The sequence below is a fragment of the Pyrus communis genome, chromosome 10 (genome assembly GCF_963583255.1).
Source record: "Pyrus communis chromosome 10, drPyrComm1.1, whole genome shotgun sequence".
NCBI classification, from domain to species: domain Eukaryota; kingdom Viridiplantae; phylum Streptophyta; class Magnoliopsida; order Rosales; family Rosaceae; genus Pyrus; species Pyrus communis.
The window spans coordinates 4,915,489-4,938,694 of record NC_084812.1 but is presented as its reverse complement, the minus strand read 5'-3'; the positions used below and the strand labels follow the sequence as shown (position 1 = coordinate 4,938,694).

Below are 23,206 nucleotides of genomic sequence, written 5' to 3'. Positions count from 1 at the left end.
GGAGCCTCTTGATCTCCCTGCTACCCTTCAACCGACCTTTATGTCTTTTGTGCACGACTACGCGATGGCCCTACCCAATATTTATCCTCCTTAGTCATCGTGAATACTTGCAGAACTTGATGAGGTACAGAGAATCAGAAGAGTCTCTTAACTAGAAGGTGGCACAGATGAGGGAGATTTGAAAAGTAGTGATATACAGACATAATAGGCAAGATATTTAAAAAACGCATTCATATTAGTGATGGAAGAAACTGAAAGAGAAGAAATGGAAGGAGAGCTGATGAGAGAGGAAATTAGTTGTTTCTCGTTTATGAGGACTTGAAAAGTAGAAAGGATGAGAACTTGAAAAGTAGTAAAGCAAGTAGAGAGAGAGAGAGAGAGAGAGAGAGAGAGAGAGAGGGGTAGGTTAGAAAAGTAGTGGTCAAAGACTACCCATGACTCATGGGAGGATTATCTGTGGAATTGAAAAGGGTCAAGGGGGGAAGGCAGAGTGCCCTTTCTTTCCCTTTCTATATTTTTCTGTATTCTCACGTTTAAAAATAAAATAAAAAATAAAAAAATCTTACCCTTTCATAATTTTTCAATGTTTTTTTTTATCTACCAATGAAATTGGTTATGAATTTCACCATGTGGTGGTATGAACGCTCCTTCCCAACGCCTTCTTCTGTCACAATTTTTAAAATTAAAGGGATCAATCGATGCCAAGGTTTGTGGTTTTGTGACGTTTGTCTGTGTCAAACATAATGTTTACTATTAATTTTCTTGGAAATGTTCTAGATTAAGAGGCAATATTTTGTGTTTGAGTATGTCTTCTGGCGCACCTAATGTTGAATTACAGAATCAGCCGAAGCTTCCCTTTGATTCGGGATATTATAATGCTGTTGGAGTTAAGGATAAAATTTTTTTCCAGTATGCTCGGAATAACATATGTTATATGTCATTATATAAGTAAAGAGACAATCGAAAAAATAATAATTTATTCACTTGTATAATAACATTCGGCGTATTCCTCTTCATTTTTAAGTAAGAGGTTTTATATTCGACTCTCGCTAAAGGTAAATTTGAACCATAATTGCTAGCTTATTGGAAAGCTAAAATCACGTATCTCTCCCATTTAATGTAGATAATATCATTTATTAAAAAAAAAAAAAAAAAAGGCATACCACTCCGTTTCTTAGTACATTGAAAAAATCTCTTGTTAAAGTGCTCTAGATGAGTGTCCACGGGAGCAGTTGAATTGACTACATTAATTTAGTTTCACACCATGTTTATATATATAGTTTAGTGCCTAAGCATGGTTAAAATGACATTTCGTTTCAGGTCCACATTGTATTTTTACTGGTACGCCTAAACCCTTTCTATTAAAAGATTACATTTACAAATTTTTACTCAAATTAATAACCGTATTGTTTTATTAGAGCGATAAAGTTAATGGGTTAAATAGTTAGTTGTTAGGAGGAGGATAATCCATGGAAATCACACCCACATCAAAGTACATAGGGCTTTCCACTACTACAGTAAAACACCATTTGCCAAATTAAAAAGCACTTTATTATCTTACTTTATCCAAGTAAATGAGTGGGAATCCTTGTCAGATTCTCTTTGTGAGGATTCTGAGGATCTTCAAATCACATTTATGTATCGTATATCGCGTAATCAGAAATCATTGTAAATTTTTTTATTTAAAATTGAATATAAACAATACCTGATGAAAACTCACCACATGATGCACAATGAATAAATGTGATTGAAGAATTTTCGAGATTCTTACCCGAAGAATCTTCTCTTCAAGTAAATAGACAAATGAATCACATTAATTAATGTTTAGGGTTTCGGGAAAAGACAAATTTTCCGATGTCTTGGTTTTTTTATTTGATGTACTAATGAACTTGGTTAATGAATCACCATGTGGTGTGAACGGTCTTTGTCTTCCCCAACACGTTCTTCTCTCACAATTGACTGGAGCATACGTTCTTTGGTTAGAAATGCTCGATGGCGATTGTTAAGAGAATCGTAGCCACCAGTTAATAGACCACAATGGAGACTCATCTATGGACACACAACTTTTCCACTTGTTTTTATTTCTTGTAATTCATATACAAAATGTATAAGCAAAAATGTGAGGATGGGTAGCCTTAGTTAAGCTTATGTCCTTCACTACCATTAAGTACGGTAATTATATATTGGGGACAGATTGTGACACTACTTTTTTTTTACGTAAATTTAGGCACAAGTTGTTGTGAGGTTTGTTTTGTAACGTATTTTAAGAATCTGAACTAGTTATCTTATAAAATATCATTTATAGATCATTATTGCAAAAAATTAGATAAATTCAAAACCATGATATTCATTTGTAGCGAAGAAAGTGGATGAATATGTTTCTACAAAGAACCCTTAATCCAACGGTCATGGTTTTAGGTAGACATGATCTTTGAAAGAAGATTTAAAAGATAGACAGTTCAAATCGTAAAAATCATTATAGAGCGAGTTTCACAAAAACTTATATTAAAAATTGTGAAAAAAATGGTGCTATATCCCCTTATACATTTTACCATAATATGTGGTATCTTATTGATGCAAAAGAAAAATAAGATAATCGCCCTCTATATTTTTCATTTCTTCTACACCTAGTACTCTTGTAAGTAGTAAAGATTATAAGTTTTGTATATCTTACATTGGTTCTGCGAACATGAAGTTTTGGTTCCGCTACAAAAATGAAAGAACCAGCCGCCAAAGTCTTATGGATTAATTTAAAAAAAATTAATGAAAATGGATTGAAAATTTTGAGTTTTAACGATAAAGACAAAATAAAGGGTAAAGTGAATAGTACTATGATTGACTTTTTAGTGCAATAATATGATTTTTCGTTAAAATAAACAGTATCATGGACTTTTCGTTAAAACTTCCTTAATTAAATGCAACATGCATGAGCCAAAGCTTAACGTCACTGATTGTATTATTTTATTTGTCGGTTTTTCTGGCCATACGGACAAATAATTTTTTTTATTAGTTCACTTCTTTCTTATTTTGAACACGTTTTTATTTATTCATGCCCTTTCACATTTGTTTGTTCTTTATTTTATTTTATTATTTTTAAATGGAGGTCAAATGGTCGGGACGGAGAATGAGAGATTTTAAAAGTGTGTTTGGAATACGAGACAAAACATTAATCATTCTACAAGTAGAGGAAAACTTTTTCAAAGGATGAGGATCCTCCTCGGATTCTTTACGTGGAAATCCTAGGGATCCTCATATCCTAGCCGTTTATCGTATATCGTGGGGTCAGTTTTCATTAGGTATTATTTGTGTTTAATTTTAAATAATAAAATTTAAATAACTTTTGGCCGCACGATATACTATGAATGACTAAGATGTGAGGATCCTTAGGATTTGCACAATTTGGATCCGGATGGGATCCAAATCATTTTTCAAGTGATTCTCCAATTATATAATAACATATGGTGTTTCGCATCATATTCCGGCACATTGAAAAATCTTTATGAGGATGATACAAACTCTAACACTATGTATGAAGAATTGATGGACGACATGAATAACAAAATAAAAAGAACTTGTTCCTATAAACTGTCCAATAAATAGAGTATCCACTATCAGTTTAGGGTTTTGCTTGGCTAAATGATTGGGTTCACGCTTTAAACGACTTAAAGCTTCAACCCGGATGTGCTCACTGTTATTGTCCGTATTGCTTAACAAAATGCGTGGCATATATGCTAGGATAGCAAGAATGTCCATTTTATTTTGCAGAGAACTAAGGACTCAGTCCATTTAAGTAGAAAAACCAATAGACATTGAATCCAATGCAGAGTCCCTTTTCAGAAAGCTCATCGCCTACTAACAATGATCCAAACATCCAGATTTGTCACATTACCTCTTACGCCGTGATCTTGGATAACGACACTATTGAACAAAGAGGACCACGCCCGCTTCTTCGACGGGCTCTACAACGACACTGTTCCCGGCCATTTCTCTTATGTATGCAACTCACCGAGGATGTGAATGCATATTATAACCATCGGTAGCACAGGTGCCATGGCAAACAATTCTCAGCCGCGATTATTTCAGCAATTTGTAGTCAATCATGTCATTTGCTGCTGTCTCATTCCATTCCACTGGCTCGACCAGTAATCAATAGCGAAAACTGAAAAATCCATGGTTTGCCGGTAGAACCCCATTTTGTAAGATTAACATAGCCAAGATCCAGATTAAAGCCACAATAAACACAATCAAGAAAGCACAAAACTGTTTAGACATGAACAATCATAATCACACTAACCTGATGAACCTCCATTGGAAAATGCCATTGCAGCGGATGTCCAGATTCTGTATGCTGCAACTCTTCTCCTCTCTGGCAGAACTCTTAATGCTCTAACTATGAATAGGGCTTAGTTCTTGAATGAGCGTGTGTCCCCGAGAGCAGAGATTACAGCATATATATATACATACACCTCTCCTAATCCAATGAGGATTTCCTATTACAATCCACTTAGGAAACAACTCATGTTTCCTAGCCTATATCAGTTCTTCTCCATGACAGATTCCTCTATCAACAAGAACTCACATTCATCTTCCTATAAGGCTTTCTTATATTAATCGGACCAAATAGCTGATGCTAGTTCACCAAATACTCATGTTCATATTCTTACATTCTCCCACTAGAACATGAGACATTGAACGAGCACAGCCATTACCAATTATAAGAAGTGATCACATAGCCTTATTCAAGATTTTATCATCATGACCAATGTCCCATTGCATTTCAAAACACAGAAGCCAAGAATCTAAGATTGCTACCCAAAACAATCATTGATTCAAGACTCACATGTATCCAATCTGCAATTATGACTCATGATTAACAATACCAATCCAGAATATGCTCCCACTTTTCAAAAGATTACAATCTATATCAATCTTCAATGAAAACAGCATTTCAATAACTGAATAATTTATGAAACATACAACTTTTTAAAACAAACAAATTGTTTTTGCAAAGCATCGTATGAATCTAACAAGTCTAACATCAGAACCTCACCATTCCAAAACGGAAACCTTAAGTTTCGAAACAAAGACTCTTATTAAAACATAAAACAATCTAACAAAATATCTCAGTATGCTAGATCAAGACAAAATGTAAACACAATCCCAAACTGAATTACTCACATAGCAGCAACCTTCAATGTTTCTGAAACAGACCAATTACTCCCACTGATCTAAAGTTTCCAACACTCCCATCCGAGATACATGTTTCTGAAATTCTCCAATGGGTAGCGCTTTAGTCAAAGGATCTGCAACCATTAAAACCGTGCTGATGTGCTGAACTTCAATCATCCCCTTCTTCACTTCCTCTCTCACTTTAAGGAATTTTACATCCATTAACCTTGAGGCAGAAGTTCTTCTATTATTTTTCGCAAAGAACACAGCAGAGTTGTTATCACAAAACATCCTTACTGGTTTCTGAACCGAATTCACAATTTTTAAATCAGTCAAAAAATTCTTCAACCACACAGCTTGTTTCATTCCTTCAAAACAGGCTACGAACTCAGCCTCCATAGTGGATGTGGCTATCACAGTTTGCTTAGCACTCTTCCAAGAAACCGCACCACCATTTAACATGAAGATGTAACCACCGGTTGATTTTCTATCATCTATATCACCAGCCAGATCAGAGTCAGTGTATCCTTCAAGTTCTAAGGATTCGCCCTTTCCATAAACCAACATGAAATTCTTGGTTCTCTGTAAATATCTTAGAACCTTTTTGGCAGATATCCAATGTGCTTCACCTGGATTTGATTGAAACCTTCCCAGCATTCCAGTTATAAAAGCAAGGTCAGGCCGTGTACATATGGTTGCATACATGAGACTTCCCACCAGAGAAGCATAAGGTTTACCCTGCATTTTCTCTGTCTCCAAGTCAGTCCTCGGACATTGACTCTTGGAGAACTTATCCCCTTTATGAACGAGAACTTGTCCACAACTACAATTCTCCATATTGAACCTGTGTAATACTCTATCAATGTACCCTCTTTGTGATAAGCCAAGTAATCTTTTCTGTCTATTCCGTACAATCTCAATCCCTAATACATAGTGTGCCTCTCCTAGATCCTTCATATCAAAACTTTCACTGAGCATCTTCTTAGTTTTCTGTAATAACTGTGGACAAGAACTTGCTAGAAGAATATCATCAACGTAAAGTACCAGAAAGATGAACTGAGAACCAGAAATTTTCAGATAAATGCAATCTTCCAATTTGTTTTCTTCAAATCCCTGAGAAGAGACAATCTGATCGAACTTTAAATACCATTGCCTAGAGGCCTGTTTTAACCCATAGATGGACTTATTGAGCTGGCAAACCATGTTTTCCTTCCCCCTTTCAACAAATCCAGGTGGTTGTTTCATATAGATGCATTCCTCTAAGTTGCCATTAAGAAGGGCTGTTTTGACATCCATTTGATGCAGCTCTAAGTCAAAATATGCAACCAATGCCATGACAACTCGCATTGAATCTTTAGAAGAAACTGGGGAAAAAGTATCGTTGTAATCAATGCCTTCTCGTTGAGTGAAGCCTTTTGCAACTAATCTTGCTTTGTGTCTCTCAATTTTACCAAGAGCATCTCTTTTGGTCTTGTACACCCACTTACAACCTATAGGCTTGATTTGAGGGCTAGATTCCACAAGTGTCCACACATTATTTTTATACATTGATTCTAGTTCCTCTTTCATAGCATCCTGCCATAGAGTTGACTGTGAACTTTCAATGGCCTGAGAGTATGAAATCGGATCATCCAAATCACCAATGTCAAAATCTGCTTCTTGCAAGTAAACATAATCACTCATAGCAGTTGATTTCCTGACTCTTGTAGCCTTTCTGGATTCAATTGACACTGTTTGTTCAGAATTTGAAGCAGATGCAGGTGCAGGAAGTTGATCATCAATTTCCATAGTTTGGTCAGTGAGAGGATCCAAATCTGCAAGTGTTCTTTCTCTTTCATTACTTGACGGCTGACTAAATAAAGGGACCTGAGTGTAATTGAGGGGTTCTTGGATGTCTTGTAACTGATCCACCTCTTCAAAAATGAAAGTTTCCCGTGATAAATCTGTAACATCTTGATCCTCCAAGAATACTGCATTGTGCGTTTCTTGGATCCGAGTGTGATGTTGAGGAATGTAGAATCTGTAGCCTTTTGACTTTTCAGGATATCCTATGAAGTAACAAGATTGAGTCCTTGAATCTAATTTTCTTTCATTTGGATTGTAGAACCTTGCTTCTGATTTGCAACCCCAAACGTGAAAGTATTCAAAATTAGGTGTTCTACCATGCCATAACTCAAAAGGTGTGGAAATAACAGATTTGCTCGGCACTCTGTTCAAAATGTAATTTGCTGTCTTCAATGCTTCCCCCCACAAGAAACCAGGCAATTTGGATCTAGACATCATGCTCCTCACCATACCTATGAGAGTTCTATTCCTTCGTTCCGAGACTCCATTTTGTTGAGGTGTCCCAGGTGTTGTATACTGAGCTACAATGCCGTTTTGCTCTAAATAGATTGCAAATGGTCCCTTCTGTTGTCCTGATTCAGTGTACCTGCCAAAGTATTCTCCTCCCCTATCCGATCTAACAATTTTAATAACTTTACCTAACTGTTTTTCAACCTCAGTTTTGTAAACAATAAAACATTTAAGGGCATCAGATTTTTCATTAATCAGAAAAGTATAACCCAGTCTAGAGAAATCATCGATAAAGTTAACAAAATACTTGTTTCCACATATGGTTTTGACTGGAAAAGGACCACAAATGTCAGTGTGTATGATTTCAAGCAACCCTTTGCTTCTTTTGGCATCTAGTTTTCTAAAGTTTGTCATTTTTCCTTTCAAACAATCAACACATTCTGTTACAGTGGCAGAATCTAGTTTGGGAATTAGTTCAGCTTTGCAAAGTTGAAGAATCCTTTCTTTAGAGATGTGCCCTAGCCTCTTATGCCAAAGAATATAAGAAGTGTCAGTTCCTAGCATTCTTTTGAAACCAACATTCAAAATTGAGTGATTACTTGACTCTATAGAACATTCTAAACTCCACAGATTGTCAAATAGAAGGGCAGTACCTAAAACAGAATCTAGACAGTTCTTTTTAAAGATTTTTAAACACTCATCATCAGCAAAGAAAACAAAACCGTCTTTGACAATTTTAGAGCCAGAAATTAAGTTTCTTCTCATCTTTGGCACATAGAGCACATCTTTTAATTTTAAAACAAAACCAGAAGTTAACTTTAAATTCACAATCCCTATCGAATGAACTGTTACCCTTGTCCCTTCCCCTACATAGACATTGTATAAAGTATCATCAATTTCCTTTTGTTTTTGAAAACCATTTAAAGAGTTAGTTATATGTACTGAGCATCCAGTGTCAAACCACCAAGAATCAACAGGTACTTCACAAAGGTTTGATTCAACACAGACAAGTACTTGTTCCTTTTCTTTACTCTTCACATAATCTTTGAAAATTTCACAGTTGACTTTTAAATGCCCTTTAGTCTTGCACCAAAAACATTTTAGTTTAGACACATCTTTAGGTCTAGGTTTAAAGTTGATAGATTTTCTAGGGGAGTTATTTACTTTAGCAGACATATTGAATTTGTTAGAATTCTTAGTGAATTTAGAATTCTTACCAGGACCTGAAGAGCTGCCATTATTGAATGCTCTCTTCTCTCGACCAGATTGCACATAATTTGCTTCTTCGATATCCTTGCCTTTCTCTTGCTTCTGCCGAGTTTCCTCTTGCACACATTGTGCAATCAATTCATCTATTCCCCAGTTCTTGTCCTGAGTGTTGTAAGAGACCTTTAACTGATTATACTTGGTAGGAAGGGCTTGAAGAATCATGAATACAAGCTGCTTTTCACCAATGTTAATATCCATAGAGTTTAGCTTCTCGGCAGCATCTGACATTTTCATTATATGGTCCCTTATTGAACCAGTACCTTCAATCTTGTATTGAGTCAACACAGACATATACTGGCTTACTTCTGCCTTCTCGGACTCCTTAAATTTCATTTCAATTGCAGCCAAATATTCCACAGCAAGATCTGGTTTCTTAATTCCCCCTCTGATAGTGTCAGTCATTCCAGCTTCTATGATGGAAAGTGCTACCTTATTAGCTCTTGACCACCTCTCAAAATCTGACTTCTCAGCTCTGGTGCTTTGATCACTCATAACAGGCTTGGGATTTTCAATTGCTATATCAAACTCATTGAGAGTCAATAGCAAGTTGATATCCCTCCTCCACTTCTTGTAATTACTACCGCCTGTGAGGATCGGAATATTTGCCAAGTTTAAGGTCTTCATTGATATTGCAGACATCGATGAACCTGAAATCACCAAATGAACATTCAAAGTTCTGATTTCGTTTCACAGTCTATTGCACATCAAAGCTTTATAACCAATATCCATATATACAATCTTAACAACAACCAGTTGATAGGCGCATATAGGATTATTGATTTTAGAGTAGATCATAAACTGATCACCATATATTCAGAACCAACCATCACACTGATTTGTTCCATACATCTCAGTTTATGATCTGATGAAAGACAATAAATTTAACCAGATATAATCATCTTACGAATGACTTCTTTCATTACACAGATCATTTAAGATGCAATATTTCAGAAATCATATGCTAAGAACGACTTCTTTCATGTTCATGAAAATTATTATACAAATCTCCATACAAGATTCTTAAATATTCATATTTCTGATCCGAGTTTTGAAGATTACATACCTTTTAAAGAGACAACCATCAATACACAGCAGCGGAAACAATTTTGGACATGTATTGAACACTCAGTAACAAGATTTGATTTACTCAGATTGCAAATAAGTAGGTCAGAATGAGAGGGACGAGTTAGAGTTCTCTATTGCAGAAGAACAAAACTCAGAAAACCCCCAACTGAAAGTCGCATCGATTTCGAATACCGACAGTCATATTAAACTAACCTAATTTTATTAAAACGCGCCGTTTTAAAAGGAATTGTTTTGAGATTCAAAACCGGTTTCGAAACCTGATCATGGTGATTTTCATTGACCCGTGCTTGATTGATTTTAAGAACTTAAATCTAAGGCTCTGATGCCACATGTAAGATTAACATAGCCAAGATCCAGATTAAAGCCACAATAAACACAATCAAGAAAGCACAAAACTGTTTAGACATGAACAATCATAATCACACTAACCTGATGAACCTCCATTGGAAAATGCCATTGCAGCGGATGTCCAGATTCTGTATGCTGCAACTCTTCTCCTCTCTGGCAGAACTCTTAATGCTCTAACTATGAATAGGGCTTAGTTCTTGAATGAGCGTGTGTCCCCGAGAGCAGAGATTACAGCATATATATATACATACACCTCTCCTAATCCAATGAGGATTTCCTATTACAATCCACTTAGGAAACAACTCATGTTTCCTAGCCTATATCAGTTCTTCTCCATGACAGATTCCTCTATCAACAAGAACTCACATTCATCTTCCTATAAGGCTTTCTTATATTAATCGGACCAAATAGCTGATGCTAGTTCACCAAATACTCATGTTCATATTCTTACACATTTCGCCCAAGTTGGTGCGAAGCTGGAAAAGAAAGGGTTTTTCGCACAGCTTGCTCATAGTGCAGGTCCCACTTGTATATCGTATTTGGCCGAAGAAGCGTCGGACAGGTTGGAGTTCTTACCTTCTTGGGACACCATGGACCAACATTTGCGCTGCCAGAAAATATAATTGCAACAACTGATGCCTAAGCTGCTTAGCTGGGTGCCGATTATTGCTTTCATGCAGTCCCTGTGCAGGTTTTTCAGCTTGTCGTTTCTTGAAGGATTCCAGAACATGTTAATCCAGGCTTGCCTTTCATATCAGTTGGCAAGAGTTCAGAGGTCAATACGCTGAGGACCGTGTCTCAGATCACTCCTCAAGCGTTGAAGAATCATCGGGAACCTTTCATTGCACTATCAGGGCCTTCTTTTGCTCTGGAGCTGATGAATAAATTACCAACAGGTATGTGGAAAAAAGAAACAACATTGTTGAATCAACATTCCACTAAATCATGTTTTAAAGGTACTAATCATGTTTTGCTACTTTTTTGATTTTGTAGCAATGGTTGTAGCGTCGAAAGACAAGAGAATTGGCAAATGCAACTCAGCAGCTTCTGGCTTGTGACTATCTGAGAATCAGCACTTCAAGGTTGTGGCAGATCCCAGGCCCATCTTCACGTGAAGATGGGCGCGAAGCCGGCAATAACCACCGGTCTACAAAGTTCCATGAATCACGTGGTAACGTTATGCGGTTTTCTAGGTGGTTGAAGGTGTATCAACAGCAGGAGCTGTGCCTGTGATTGTACTAGTGCACAAGTATAATGTGAAGATGCCGGTTTTGAGGGCAGTAGCTCGGATTATTGACAACCAACGGACCCCGAAGAAAGCTGTTCTTCAAGGTTGAACAAGTCTGAACCTATTGACTACTTAAACGAGTGAGAATTTCGGAGATCCATTTTGTGAACCATTGATTTCCTGATCCAGAATTCTTTTTAAATTAAGGAATTTAAAAACAAGGGTTTTAATATTGTCCATCATTTTCTTTCGTATCCATTTCGAGTTTGGTAAAAAGTTAAATTCAGAGTTGAGTTTATTGCATTGCATCCCATCCCACAAGTTTGAGCTTCTGCTCTTTCGGATCATTTAACAAGTCCCCTAAAACCATGGCTCCCAAACATCGTGGGACTTATCAAACCATCGGGTCCGAAGCCCATTCCGTCAACGTTGGCTCGTCTCCGCCGGCCGAGCGATAGTCCGACCTGGTTCAAGCCGCTTCGACCCGGTCCGATATGGTCCAGCCCGCCCGACCTGGTTCATCCGGCCCGACCCGGTCCAACCGGTCCATCCGCTCCGACCCGGTGCCTCCTCCGATCTAACCGGTCCGTCCGGTTGATCGCAGAGACTGAGCCGGTCTGAGCCGGTGTGCACAATGTTGCCGGGAAAGCTATACACCGTGTGTGCACAATGACGGCGGGGGCGAGAGAAGAAAACGCGAGAGGATTGAGAGGGAGGGAGAGAGAGAGAGAGACCGAGTGAGGGAGAGGAATTCTGACAACAAGAGCTAGTGGTGAAATGGACCTTTTCTTCATGCCGGCTGCGAGAGGAGAGAGTGATTCCGCTGCAATTAAGCGCACGTGGCCCCCACTCCTTTTACTTCTTTAATTACTCCACTTGAACTTTTTTTTTTTTTTTACATTACATTATTTTTTTCCTTTTGCCACGAGCAAAGCATGTAGAAAAAAAAAAATACAAAAAAAAAACGACAAAAAAACTTAGTTACGTAGAATTTCTGGAATGTAGATCGTTCATATATTTTTATCTCTTTATCTTTTTTATAACGCGACGTACGTCTCACCACATGATGAGAAAAATAGATAAAGAGATACATTGTAGATACATTAAAAATTTTACCATTACATAAAATTAAAAGTACACACCATAATCTAATTTCTGTCTAATTTTTGCATTTATTTTACGTATTTTACTCTCTTATACAAACCTTCCACCTCCTCCTCCTTTTCACCCCTTTTCTTTCTCTTAGGGCTTTCTACTAGACATTTACGGTATGGAGAACACATGTATTCCTGCAAATGAATGCTGATATCCAGAGAGACTCAAATGGAATATAGGAAGAAAAACCATTCGTTATTCTCCCTTGTCCTCCTCCATATCTTCCCCATGCCCCAACACATGATGATCCAAAGAAACAAGCAAATATGCACAAATAAAACCGCTTAAAATTTTAATAAAAAAAAGAACTGGGATACTAAATAGACAATAAAATATAGCACTAAACCATGGTACTGAAGGCTATAAGAATTGACTTTTTATTAACGACGTTGGTTTGGAGTTGAAGAGAAGTCCAAAACAGTCGCATGTTTTGGTGATTGCAGGCTGCGCAATGTGTACAAGGTGTCAACCCAAAATCCGGGATCAAATGTTGCATCTGTGACTGCTGCTGCATTGGCTGTAGCTTCCGTAGTGTTCAAAGACTCTTACTCTTCTTACTCTGCAAAGTTGCTTCACACAGCAATGAAAGTAAACATCTATAAACAAAATTTGACTTCATTTTAGCAATCTCTTCGCCTTCACCGCGTGTTAACAAGAATGCTAATTTTAAATTTCGATCGCCATGCAGATGTTTGATTTTGTAGACAAGTACAGAGGTTCTTACAGTGACTTAATTAGTTCAACGGTCTGCCCTTTTTGCTGCTCATACTCAGGATACACGTAACCTAAATGCGTATGCGTAATTTGCTTCTAATTGCTTTCTTTTACAAAAAAATATGCACAAATGGAACACGTCATTAACTTTTAATAAAAAATCAGAGCTGGAGGGACACCAAACATACCATAATTTATGTAGTTCCTCACTTTTATTTTTTATTTAAAGCTTGTAATTAGTTCTATCTGTACATATTATCATTATTTTAATCCCATTAAAGTTCCTCTTATGACCCCAATTGTGCTATTAATTAGGATGAGCTTTTGTGGGGTGCATCATGGATCCATAGAGCCTCTAAGAACAGTTCATACCTTGCCTATATCAAGTCCAAGTTCATGCTGATGAATTAGTGAAGTTGATGATGTATATATTCCATTGCCTCGTGAAACCAAGGTTCTATTCAACTGAAATTTGATGCATTAGGGTTTTGATGAGAGAGTTGACAAAATGGATAATGTAAGACATGGAGGAAAAGTAAAGGGGGTTAAGTGAGACATTAGGGGAACAATGAGATTTTATTGTCGCATAACGGCAATTAAGCCAAGGTTGGTACCAACCTAGCCATCTATGTGTGATGTGTCTGTAAAACCTTGTTTGAATGACAATGAGATCACAACTGGACTACTTGTGTGGCGCATAACTGGTTGTACTGGTTGTGTGAAACACGAGAAGTTTGAGAGCCCTAATGCGATAAGAGTCATGGAGTTTCATGTATTGCAGCTGTCCTAGTTTCGATCCTTATCTGATATACACTAGTATATCAAGTCATGATGGGACTAAAACTCTTTGAGATAAGAGATCAACACTCCTTCTGTTAATAGGCTGGACCGAGTGGATCTCTATCGATGAGTGATTGTATAAATAGTTGAAGTCCCTGCTTCCACACTAAGGCTTCCTTAATATCTAAAACCCTATTCACTTAGAGAGGAGATTTAACGAGTGTTGGAAGTAGAAGACTTCATCTGTTGCTCTCAGAATGGCGATACCTCCAGGTAAGTTGATTTCTTGTACTGCACGGGATGGTCCTTCAGTTACTGAAGCGTATATGCTTATGGTAACCCTAGTGTCGTGTTGGTTTGCTATGCAGTTGTAGTTTGATTCTTTATATTACTGCTTACATGTGGTATCAGAGCCAACCCAACATGGCTAGGGTTCCTTAATCAATATGGTTAACTTTCGATATGAACACATACATATTTATTTTGATCCTGTGTCATTTATATGCTTCCGCTGCATACTGACAATTGATTCTGCATGGTCACTATATACATAATCAACTATTGCTGTGGATACCTCCAGTTGTGTTTGCTATTTTGTCCAGATAAGATCATTTAAAGGATGGTTACAGCACTGGAAAAACTCAACCAAGAAGAACTTTTGGATTCATATTTTATTTGAATCGTAAACAAGGATCTCAACACCTAATCTGCTCAAAAGTGTTTAGTTTGTTGATTTTGGCTTGTTGTCTAAAGAATCGAACATGTGATTCATCTGTATTACGTGAATGATAATCTGCTCAAAAGTGTTTATTTATTCAAGTTAAACAAATGAATCAATGTATAGTGAAGTATTGAATTGACAAGATTATATTCTTCATCTGCTCAAAAGTGTTGAAGTTATGTAAACTGCCCTTGTATTCAATATTTTGGCTATGCAAATCTAGTATAAATGGTTTCTGTCCAAAGATGATACTATGCTTATACGATTATGTGTCGGAAAAAGGATTAGGTATCATTTTCCGTTTGATTATTGACACTTAGATAACTAACAACTGTGAAAATTAACCTTTGGTTTTGCAGCTCCTCATATGACATCCCTCAATTTCAATAATATTGAGACTTTGACCGGTTCTAACTACAAGAAGTGGAAGGAGGATGTTGAAATGGTTCTTGGCCTTATGGATCTCGATTTGGCATTAAGGGAGGAAAAACCTGCAGCTATTACTGCAGAGAGCACTGCAGATCATAAGGCAAAGGCTGAGAAGTGGGAGAGAACAAATCGAATGTCACTGATGATTATGAGGAAAGCTATGGCTCCGTCAGTTAAAGGGGGTGTTCCAAAACAGGATAATGCAAAAGACTTCTTGGCTGCAGTTGGGGAAAAGTTTAAAGAGTCTGACAAGGCAGAAACTGGGACTTTTCTAACTCAAATTACTTCAATGAAATTTGATGGTGAGGGAAGTGTTAGGGAACACATTCTGAAGATGGTTGATCTTGCTCAAAAGTTAAAAGACCTTGAAGTACCCATGACTGATCAGTTCCTAGTTCATATGGCTTTGAACTCCCTGCCTTCAAAATATGGGCAGCTCAAAGTTTCATATAACACTCAGAAGGTTAAATGGGGCATTGATGAACTGATCACTATGTGTGCACAAGAAGAAGATCGGCTCAGGAGTGACAAATCAGTGGATGTGAATTTTGTGCAAGGAGAAAAACGCAAAAGGGACTTCAATCAAGGTTCAACCGTGGCTGCTGGTAAGAAGAAGAAGAAAGAAATTTCTTCTTCATTTAAAAATGCTAACATCATCTCTAAAGGATCTCATAAAATTAAAACTGCTAATGTCGAAACTGAGAAAGAAAATGAGTGTTATTTTTGCAAAGAAACAGGTCACTTAAGAAAGAATTGCAATGGCTTCAAGAATTGGCTTGTTAAGAAAGGTAATGAAATAAATGTTTTTGTGTGTGTTGAGTCCAATCTAGTTTATATTCCTCCTAATAGTTGGTGGTTTGACACGGGCTGTTCTATTCACATAACCAATTCCTTGCAGGGCTTCTCAAAAACAAGGGTGATAAACAATGAAGTCTACAATGTCTATGTGGGGAATGGGAGCAAAGTTGCTGTCGAATCCATAGGAAGTGTCAAATTAGTTCTTTCCTCTAGCTTTATTTTAGAATTAAGTCCAGTACTTTATGTACCTTCCATGCGAAGGAATTTAATTTCTGCATCTAAGTTAGTTAAGTCCGGCTTTACATTTGTGGGTGACAGTCAAAGTGTAAAGTTTTTCCATTCAAATGACTCGAATAAATTGCTTGGTGAAGCTAATCTCAAAGTTGATATGTGGCAAATGAATTGTACTTATGAGATTGAATGTTTTAATGTTCAAAGTGTTGATTCTAAAAAGGTGCTCTCTCATGCAAAAACCTCAATGCTTTGGCACAAAAGGTTGGGGCACATCTCTAAAGAAAGGATCATCACACTTACAAAACAAGACTTGTTGCCACAACTTGATTTCAGCAACTTTAAAGAGTGTATTAACTGTTTTAAGGGAAAGCTCACTAATACTAGGAAAATAGGGTCAAACCGTAGCCAATGTCTATTAGAAATCATACACACTGACATTTGTGGACCTTTTCCAATTAAAACCATCTGTGGAAAATCATATTTCATAACCTTCATTGATGATTTTTCACGGTTTGCATATATTTTCCTTATTTCTGAAAAATCTGAAGCCTTGCAATGCTTTAAAACATTTCATTTGGAAGTTGAAAAACAACTGGACAAACACATTAAGATTGTGAGATCCGATAGAGGTGGTGAGTATTTTGGCAGGTTCACTGAGGCTGGACAACACAAAGGACCTTTTGCAACTTATCTTGAACAAAATGGCATCGTGGCCCAGTATACTACACCTGGGACTCCGCATCAAAATGGAGTTGCTGAACGAAGGAATCGAACCCTAAAAGACATGATCAGATCCATGTTTGCACATTCAAAGCTTCCAATGTTTCTCTGGGGAGAAGCACTGAAAACTGCAAACTATATATTGAATCGGGTACCAAGCAAGTCAGTGGACAAGATTCCATTCGAAGCTTGGACTGGAAGGAAACCGAGTTTTAACCACTTTCATGTATGGGGTTGCAATGCTAAGGCCAGATTTTATAATCCAACAGAGAAGAAACTTGATCCAAGAACCATCAGTTGCAAATTCATTGGATATTCTGAGAAGTCTAAAGGGTATAAATTCTATTGCCCTAACAGTCACTCGAGGGTCATGGAAACACATAATGCACGATTTCTTGAAGATGAGGATGAGACTGATTTCAGTAACTCAGCAGCTCTATCCCCAGATTTTGAAGAAATCCCACTTAACAGTGAGTTGCCTGATCAGCACGCATCCACTCACAGTATTCCCATGCAGCCACGTCCTCTTCATAGCAACTTACATATGTCCTATGAAGATGAGACAACAAATGAGGAACACATGGCCTGTGCAGATGTCCAAGAAAGTGAAGTACATGCACATGTACAAACAACTGAAGAAGATCTCACAAATGCTCCAGTTACTACAAGGTTGGAATCGAATGTTCGCAAATCACAGCGAGTACGTAAAGCAGTATTACTGCCTGATTTCGTGTACCTAAATGAGGCAGAACACACTATAGGTGATGAAGATGATCCCTTGTCCTACAATCAAGCAATATCAAGTGCACGATCAACGTTATGGAAACAAGCCATGCATGAAGAACTGGAATCTATGGAGAAAAACAATGTGTGGAGTCTAGTTCCACAGCCAACTGGGACAACAAAAATCATTGGTTGCAGGTGGGTGTTCAAGACAAAACGAGACTCACAAGGCAACATTGACAAACACAAAGCAAGGCTAGTAGCGAAGGGTTTTACACAAAGGGAAGGAATTGACTACAATGAGACGTTTTCTCCAGTCTCAACAAAAGATTCCATGAGAATAATCCTAGCTATCACGGCACACTTTGATTTAAAACTTCACCAAATGGATGTCAAGACGGCATTTCTGAATGGAGACCTTGAAGAAGATATCTACATGCACCAAGCACCTGGATTTGTTGAAAGGGGGAAAGAAACGATGGTTTGTAAGCTGAATAAGTCTATATACGGCTTAAAACAAGCCTCAAGGCAATGGAATAAGATATTTGATCAGGTAATGGCAGCTTCAGGTTTTCAAGAAAACAAAATGGATGAGTGTATTTATCTGAAAGTCCTTGGGTCAAAGGTTATATTCTTAGTGTTGTATGTGGACGATATATTATTAGCTAGCTCCGAGATGTCTCTACTACAGACAACTAAGAGTATGCTCATTCAAAACTTTGACATGAAGGACTTGGGGGAAGCTCGATTCGTTTTAGGAATAGAAATTGTAAGAGATCGTGCTAAGAAGTCTCTTGGTCTCTCCCAAAGGCAGTACATCGACAGAGTCACTAAAAGATTCAATATGGACAAGTGTTCGAGTGGTGAATTGCCTATTGGCAAAGGAGACAAACTGAGCAGTGATCAATGTCCCAAAAATGAATTAGAGAATGAGGGAATGAAGGATAAGCCCTATGCATCTCTTGTAGGGAGTCTTATGTATGCCCAGGTATGCACAAGACCGGACCTGGCTTTTGCAGTAAGTGTACTAGGAAGGTTTCAATCAAATCCTGGTACAGAACATTGGGTTGCAGCGAAAAAGGTACTGAGGTATCTTAAAAGAACAAGAGATTTCATGTTAACTTATAGTTATGTGGACAAGCTGGAGTTGGTGGGATTCACAGATTCAGACTTGGCAGGATGTGTGGACGACAGAAAATCGACGAATGGTTACATTTTTCTGTTGGCTAATGGTGCAGTATCGTGGAAAAGTGCAAAACAGAAGAGTATTGCATCTTCAACCATGGAAGCTGAGTTTATAGGGTGCTATGCAGCAACTCAACAAGCTGTTTGGCTCAAAAACATGGTGAGAGGATTGGAAATCGTTGACAATGTTGACAGGCCCCTCAAGTTGTATTGTGACAACAAAGCTGCAGTTTTCTTTTCAAAGAATAACAAAAGGTCATATGCTAGTAGATTGATGGATATTAAGTACCTAAAAGTGAGAGATGAAGTGAAGAAGGAGACTGTCGAAATTGAGTACATCCACACAAGCTTAATGGTAGCTGACCCGATGACAAAGGCCTTACCAGTGGGAGTCTTCAAGAAACATGTCTTCAACATGGGAGTGAAAGAACTCTTTGATTCTGTTAATGAGTGGGAGTAAGCACTCCATGAACTACGTAGGTTTTATTGCAGTTATCTTTATTGTGATTTTAGACAGTTGTTAATTATTATTGACTTGTTTGAATAGCTGATTATGCTTTGACAAACGACTTTGGTACTGGAATCATTCCAGTTTGTTATATGGAACTGATATCTGACGATACAAATTATCAGTTCTCAACATCATGACTCGTAAAGGTGGCATAGTGTTTTTATGATAAATATGTATGTGATCACAGAGTGCAAAGTGCAAGCAATGCGTGCTTTGTTTTCTGTGGTCCTATATTTTTCTTAAAAAATGACAAGTCACTGAGTAGGATCAGTTGCAAGCTTTTGGGAACTCAATGATCATCATGATTCTTATTGTATTGAGGCATATCATTGACATTCAAGTGGGAGAATGTAAAACCTTGTTTGAATGACAATGAGATCACAACTGGACTACTTGTGTGGCGCATAACTGGTTGTACTGGTTGTGTGAAACACGAGAAGTTTGAGAGCCCTAACGCGATAAGAGTCATGGAGTTTCATGTATTGCAGCTGTCCTAGTTTCGATCCTTATCTGATATACACTAGTATATCAAGTCATGATGGGACTAAAACTCTTTGAGATAAGAGATCAACACTCCTTCTGTTAATAGGCTGGACCGAGTGGATCTCTATCGATGAGTGATTGTATAAATAGTTGAAGTCCCTGCTTCCACACTAAGGCTTCCTTAATATCTAAAACCCTATTCACTTAGAGAGGAGATTTAACGAGTGTTGGAAGTAGAAGACTTCATCTGTTGCTCTCAGAATGGCGATACCTCCAGGTAAGTTGATTTCTTGTACTGCACGAGATGGTCCTTCAGTTACTGAAGCGTATATGCTTATGGTAACCCTAGTGTCGTGTTGGTTTGCTATGCAGTTGTAGTTTGATTCTTTATATTACTGCTTACAGTGTCTTCTCTTGTCCATTCAAGTTCTAATTATGTCTTTTTATAGGTTTTTCATTTATATTTTAATAATGGCTTTTTAGCTAAATCGTAAATTGGGTCAACTATAATTAGGTATTTTACTCGTTATACATATGAGCCGATAGTATTAGGCCTTCCAATTACGAGTAAATAGGAATACTACCGATCATCTTTTCAACCCAATGGTTGAGTGAAATTCTTGATTGATGCTAATGTTATGCTATTGACGAAGAGTATATTATATTAGTATATTGCTTGAATTACCAAAAAATACTAAGTTAGAAAACAACAGGCATAATTAAACGCTGTTAAGTGAGAAGCTAAAAGTGATGTATATATTGCTGGAATAACAACTTCATTGCTCAAATGTAAAGATAGATAAATGGCAGTTTTGATAATCCCATAAATAATCAGGGTTCAACGGGTAAGAAAGAGACTTTTGTGGACCAAAACCTGAAAAACCCAAAACATTATTTGGTTGGGAACTGATCCGACTGGATTGGTCCGATACTCTCCCAGTTCCAAACTCACAGGAGCTGTGTAGATTGCAATTCAGAGCAACAAGAGCAGCAAGCAAAAGTTTCTAGGTAAACTTCCAATGCCTTGAGGATTAATTAATCGTTAACTAGCTTATAATCTGAATTAATATGCTGCTCTCAAGCTCTTTCACTTCCATAAAGCTTCCCATCACAAAATAATCTTTCCTGCAATCGCAGCTCCAAACGAATCTTGAAAATGGCAGAAGCTGCTAAAAACCCAGGTCAGAAATTTCATCGTCTCACGTTATATATATTTGTTTGTGAATTTTCATGTTCTTATTGCCATCAAGTTGCCGACTTTACCAAAAGTTTAGTGGACATTTGTTTTTTTTTTTTTTTCTTTTCGAATTGCGATGTCAGTGGGTCAGCAACAGAAAATCATCGTAGCCAACAAACACGGTGAAAAGCTTGTGGGATTGTTACACGAAACCAGTTCCGCGGACCTTGTAATCTTATGTCATGGTTTTCGAGCCACCAAGGTTGGATTTTTGATATATCAAATGTTGTTATTATTGTTGTTGTTGGATTCGGTTCCAGCTGGATTAGGAATGTTTATAATTTAAATTATTTTTCTAATATTTCATTCACATCTATCGTCGAACTTTGGTTGTTGGATAATTTAGTTTGTATTTTGAAGACGATAATGTTTTAATAATTGATGATAATACACTCTGGTGCATGTTCAATCCCCACCGGTTCCCTCTCCCCTAACAACTAACTGTCTAATCCACTAACGGTGTCACCCTACTCAAAAAAAGGAAGAGTAAAGCATAGTTCATCGTTCGTGGAAAATTGTTATGCTTGGTTGGTTGGCAACTTGGGATCATTGTGAGCAAAAGTTTCACGGCTTCTGTCTCTTGATTTCCAGGAAAACTCTATCATGGTGAACCTTGCTGTTGCACTGGAAAAGGAAGGGATCAGTTCCTTCCGTTTTGACTTTGCCGGAAATGGGTAAGTCTGGCGAATTACAGGGTTTGAAATCCTTGAATATAACAGGTTTTGTGTAGAGTTTCGTTGTGTGGGCCTTGTTAGTTTCATAGTTGTAAGCGTGGCTCTGTCTTCATCGTACTGGTCTTGCAAAGTTTGCGTTGTTGTCAGTTTGAGATCTAACGATTTTATTGATCCTGATTAGTTTTGGTTTTTTGGTTGTCAGGGAAAGTGAAGGCACCATTCAGCATGCTAGCTTTCGGAGAGAGGCTGATGACTTGCACTCTGTTGTCGAATACTTCTCTGGGGTAAAACGTGCACCCAGTGCAATTATTGGACACAGTAGAGGTACGTTGGATTGTGTTGCACGATCAAAGACACATTGCTATTGATGAATATTTCGAATGAGTAATTTCGTATTGTGTACCAAAGGTATTGCTGAATATTGTTACTACAGGAGGCGATGCTGTGCTTCTGTATGCTTCTATATATCATGACATATGTACGGTTGTCAACGTTTCTGGACGTTATGATCTGAAGAGAGGCATTGAAGAACACTATGGAAAAGACTTTATGGAAGTAATCAAGAAGGAAGGTTTCATTGATGTTAAGAATAAGTCAGGTAATTTAATAATTCTTTTCAGCTTCTTTCCATTTATGTTCAGTAACATCCGCACACAACACACTTAAACACACAAAAACAAGCAATGCATGTGCTGGCGTTCAACACGGTTAATGGAGCCATGCTTGTAGGAGATGGTAATTATCGTGTGACCAAGGAGAGTTTGATGGATCGCCTAAGTACTGATATGCACGAATCCTGCCTTAAGATTGACAAAGAATGCCGGTAAGCAAACTGTAGTTAACTCGGTTCTCATGGTTTCATGTTTCCTTTCTTTTTGTTGCATTTCCGCATGGCTGAGTTCATCTGCGATTCTATACATACAGGGTGGTGACAATCCATGGAACCACCGACGAAATCAACCCTGTTGAAGATGCACTAGAGTTTGCCAAGATAATACCTAACCACAAATTACATCTAATAGAAGGCGCTAATCATTTGTACACCTCGCATCAAGCCAAGTTAGCATCGGTCGTCGTGGACTTCATCAAGGCAGCTCTGCAGCAGGACAAGGCTACTTCAAACTAGATACTGTGCCAATCAGCGTATAAATTTCTCTTCAGATAGGACTCTCCCATTAGTCACAAATTGCATTTCAACTCCACCCCATCACAAATTTTATTTAGAGAACTTTAACGAAAAACTTCCGGCACTGTTCACTTTAACGAAAAACCATATTTTTATATTAAAAAATTAATTCTGGTACTATTCACTTTACCTTTTATTTTATCTTTATCGTTAAAACTCAAAGTTTTCAAATTTTCAAGTTTTTTTCATTAGTTTTTCTTTTTATTTAACCCTTATCCCATGTATGCACTATTTTTTAAAGAAATCACAGCCGTATCAACC

General features: G+C 37.6%; 1 protein-coding gene across 1 annotated transcript; it reads left to right on the top strand.

Annotated features, from left to right (window-relative positions):
- Window positions 1-20,643: 20,643 nt before the first annotated feature.
- Window positions 20,644-22,957, top strand: LOC137747408 (uncharacterized). Its single transcript, XM_068487514.1, has 8 exons — window positions 20,644-20,856; window positions 20,986-21,029; window positions 21,169-21,287; window positions 21,677-21,759; window positions 21,962-22,083; window positions 22,193-22,357; window positions 22,489-22,582; window positions 22,684-22,957. The coding sequence occupies exons 2-8, from the start codon at window positions 21,005-21,007 to the stop codon at window positions 22,883-22,885; spliced, it is 810 nt and encodes a 269-aa protein (XP_068343615.1). The 5' UTR covers window positions 20,644-20,856; window positions 20,986-21,004; the 3' UTR covers window positions 22,886-22,957.
- Window positions 22,958-23,206: the final 249 nt, after the last annotated feature.

What these genes read in the sequence shown, in the direction of transcription:
- LOC137747408 (XM_068487514.1), top strand. Translation starts at nt 21,005, where the DNA reads ATGGCAGAAGCTGCTAAAAACCCAG. An exon ending in AATTATTGGACACAGTAGAG is followed by an intron (nt 22,084 to 22,192) that starts GTACGTTGGATT and finishes TTGTTACTACAG; the next exon opens with GAGGCGATGCTGTGCTTCTG. An exon ending in TGATGTTAAGAATAAGTCAG is followed by an intron (nt 22,358 to 22,488) that starts GTAATTTAATAA and finishes CCATGCTTGTAG; the next exon opens with GAGATGGTAATTATCGTGTG.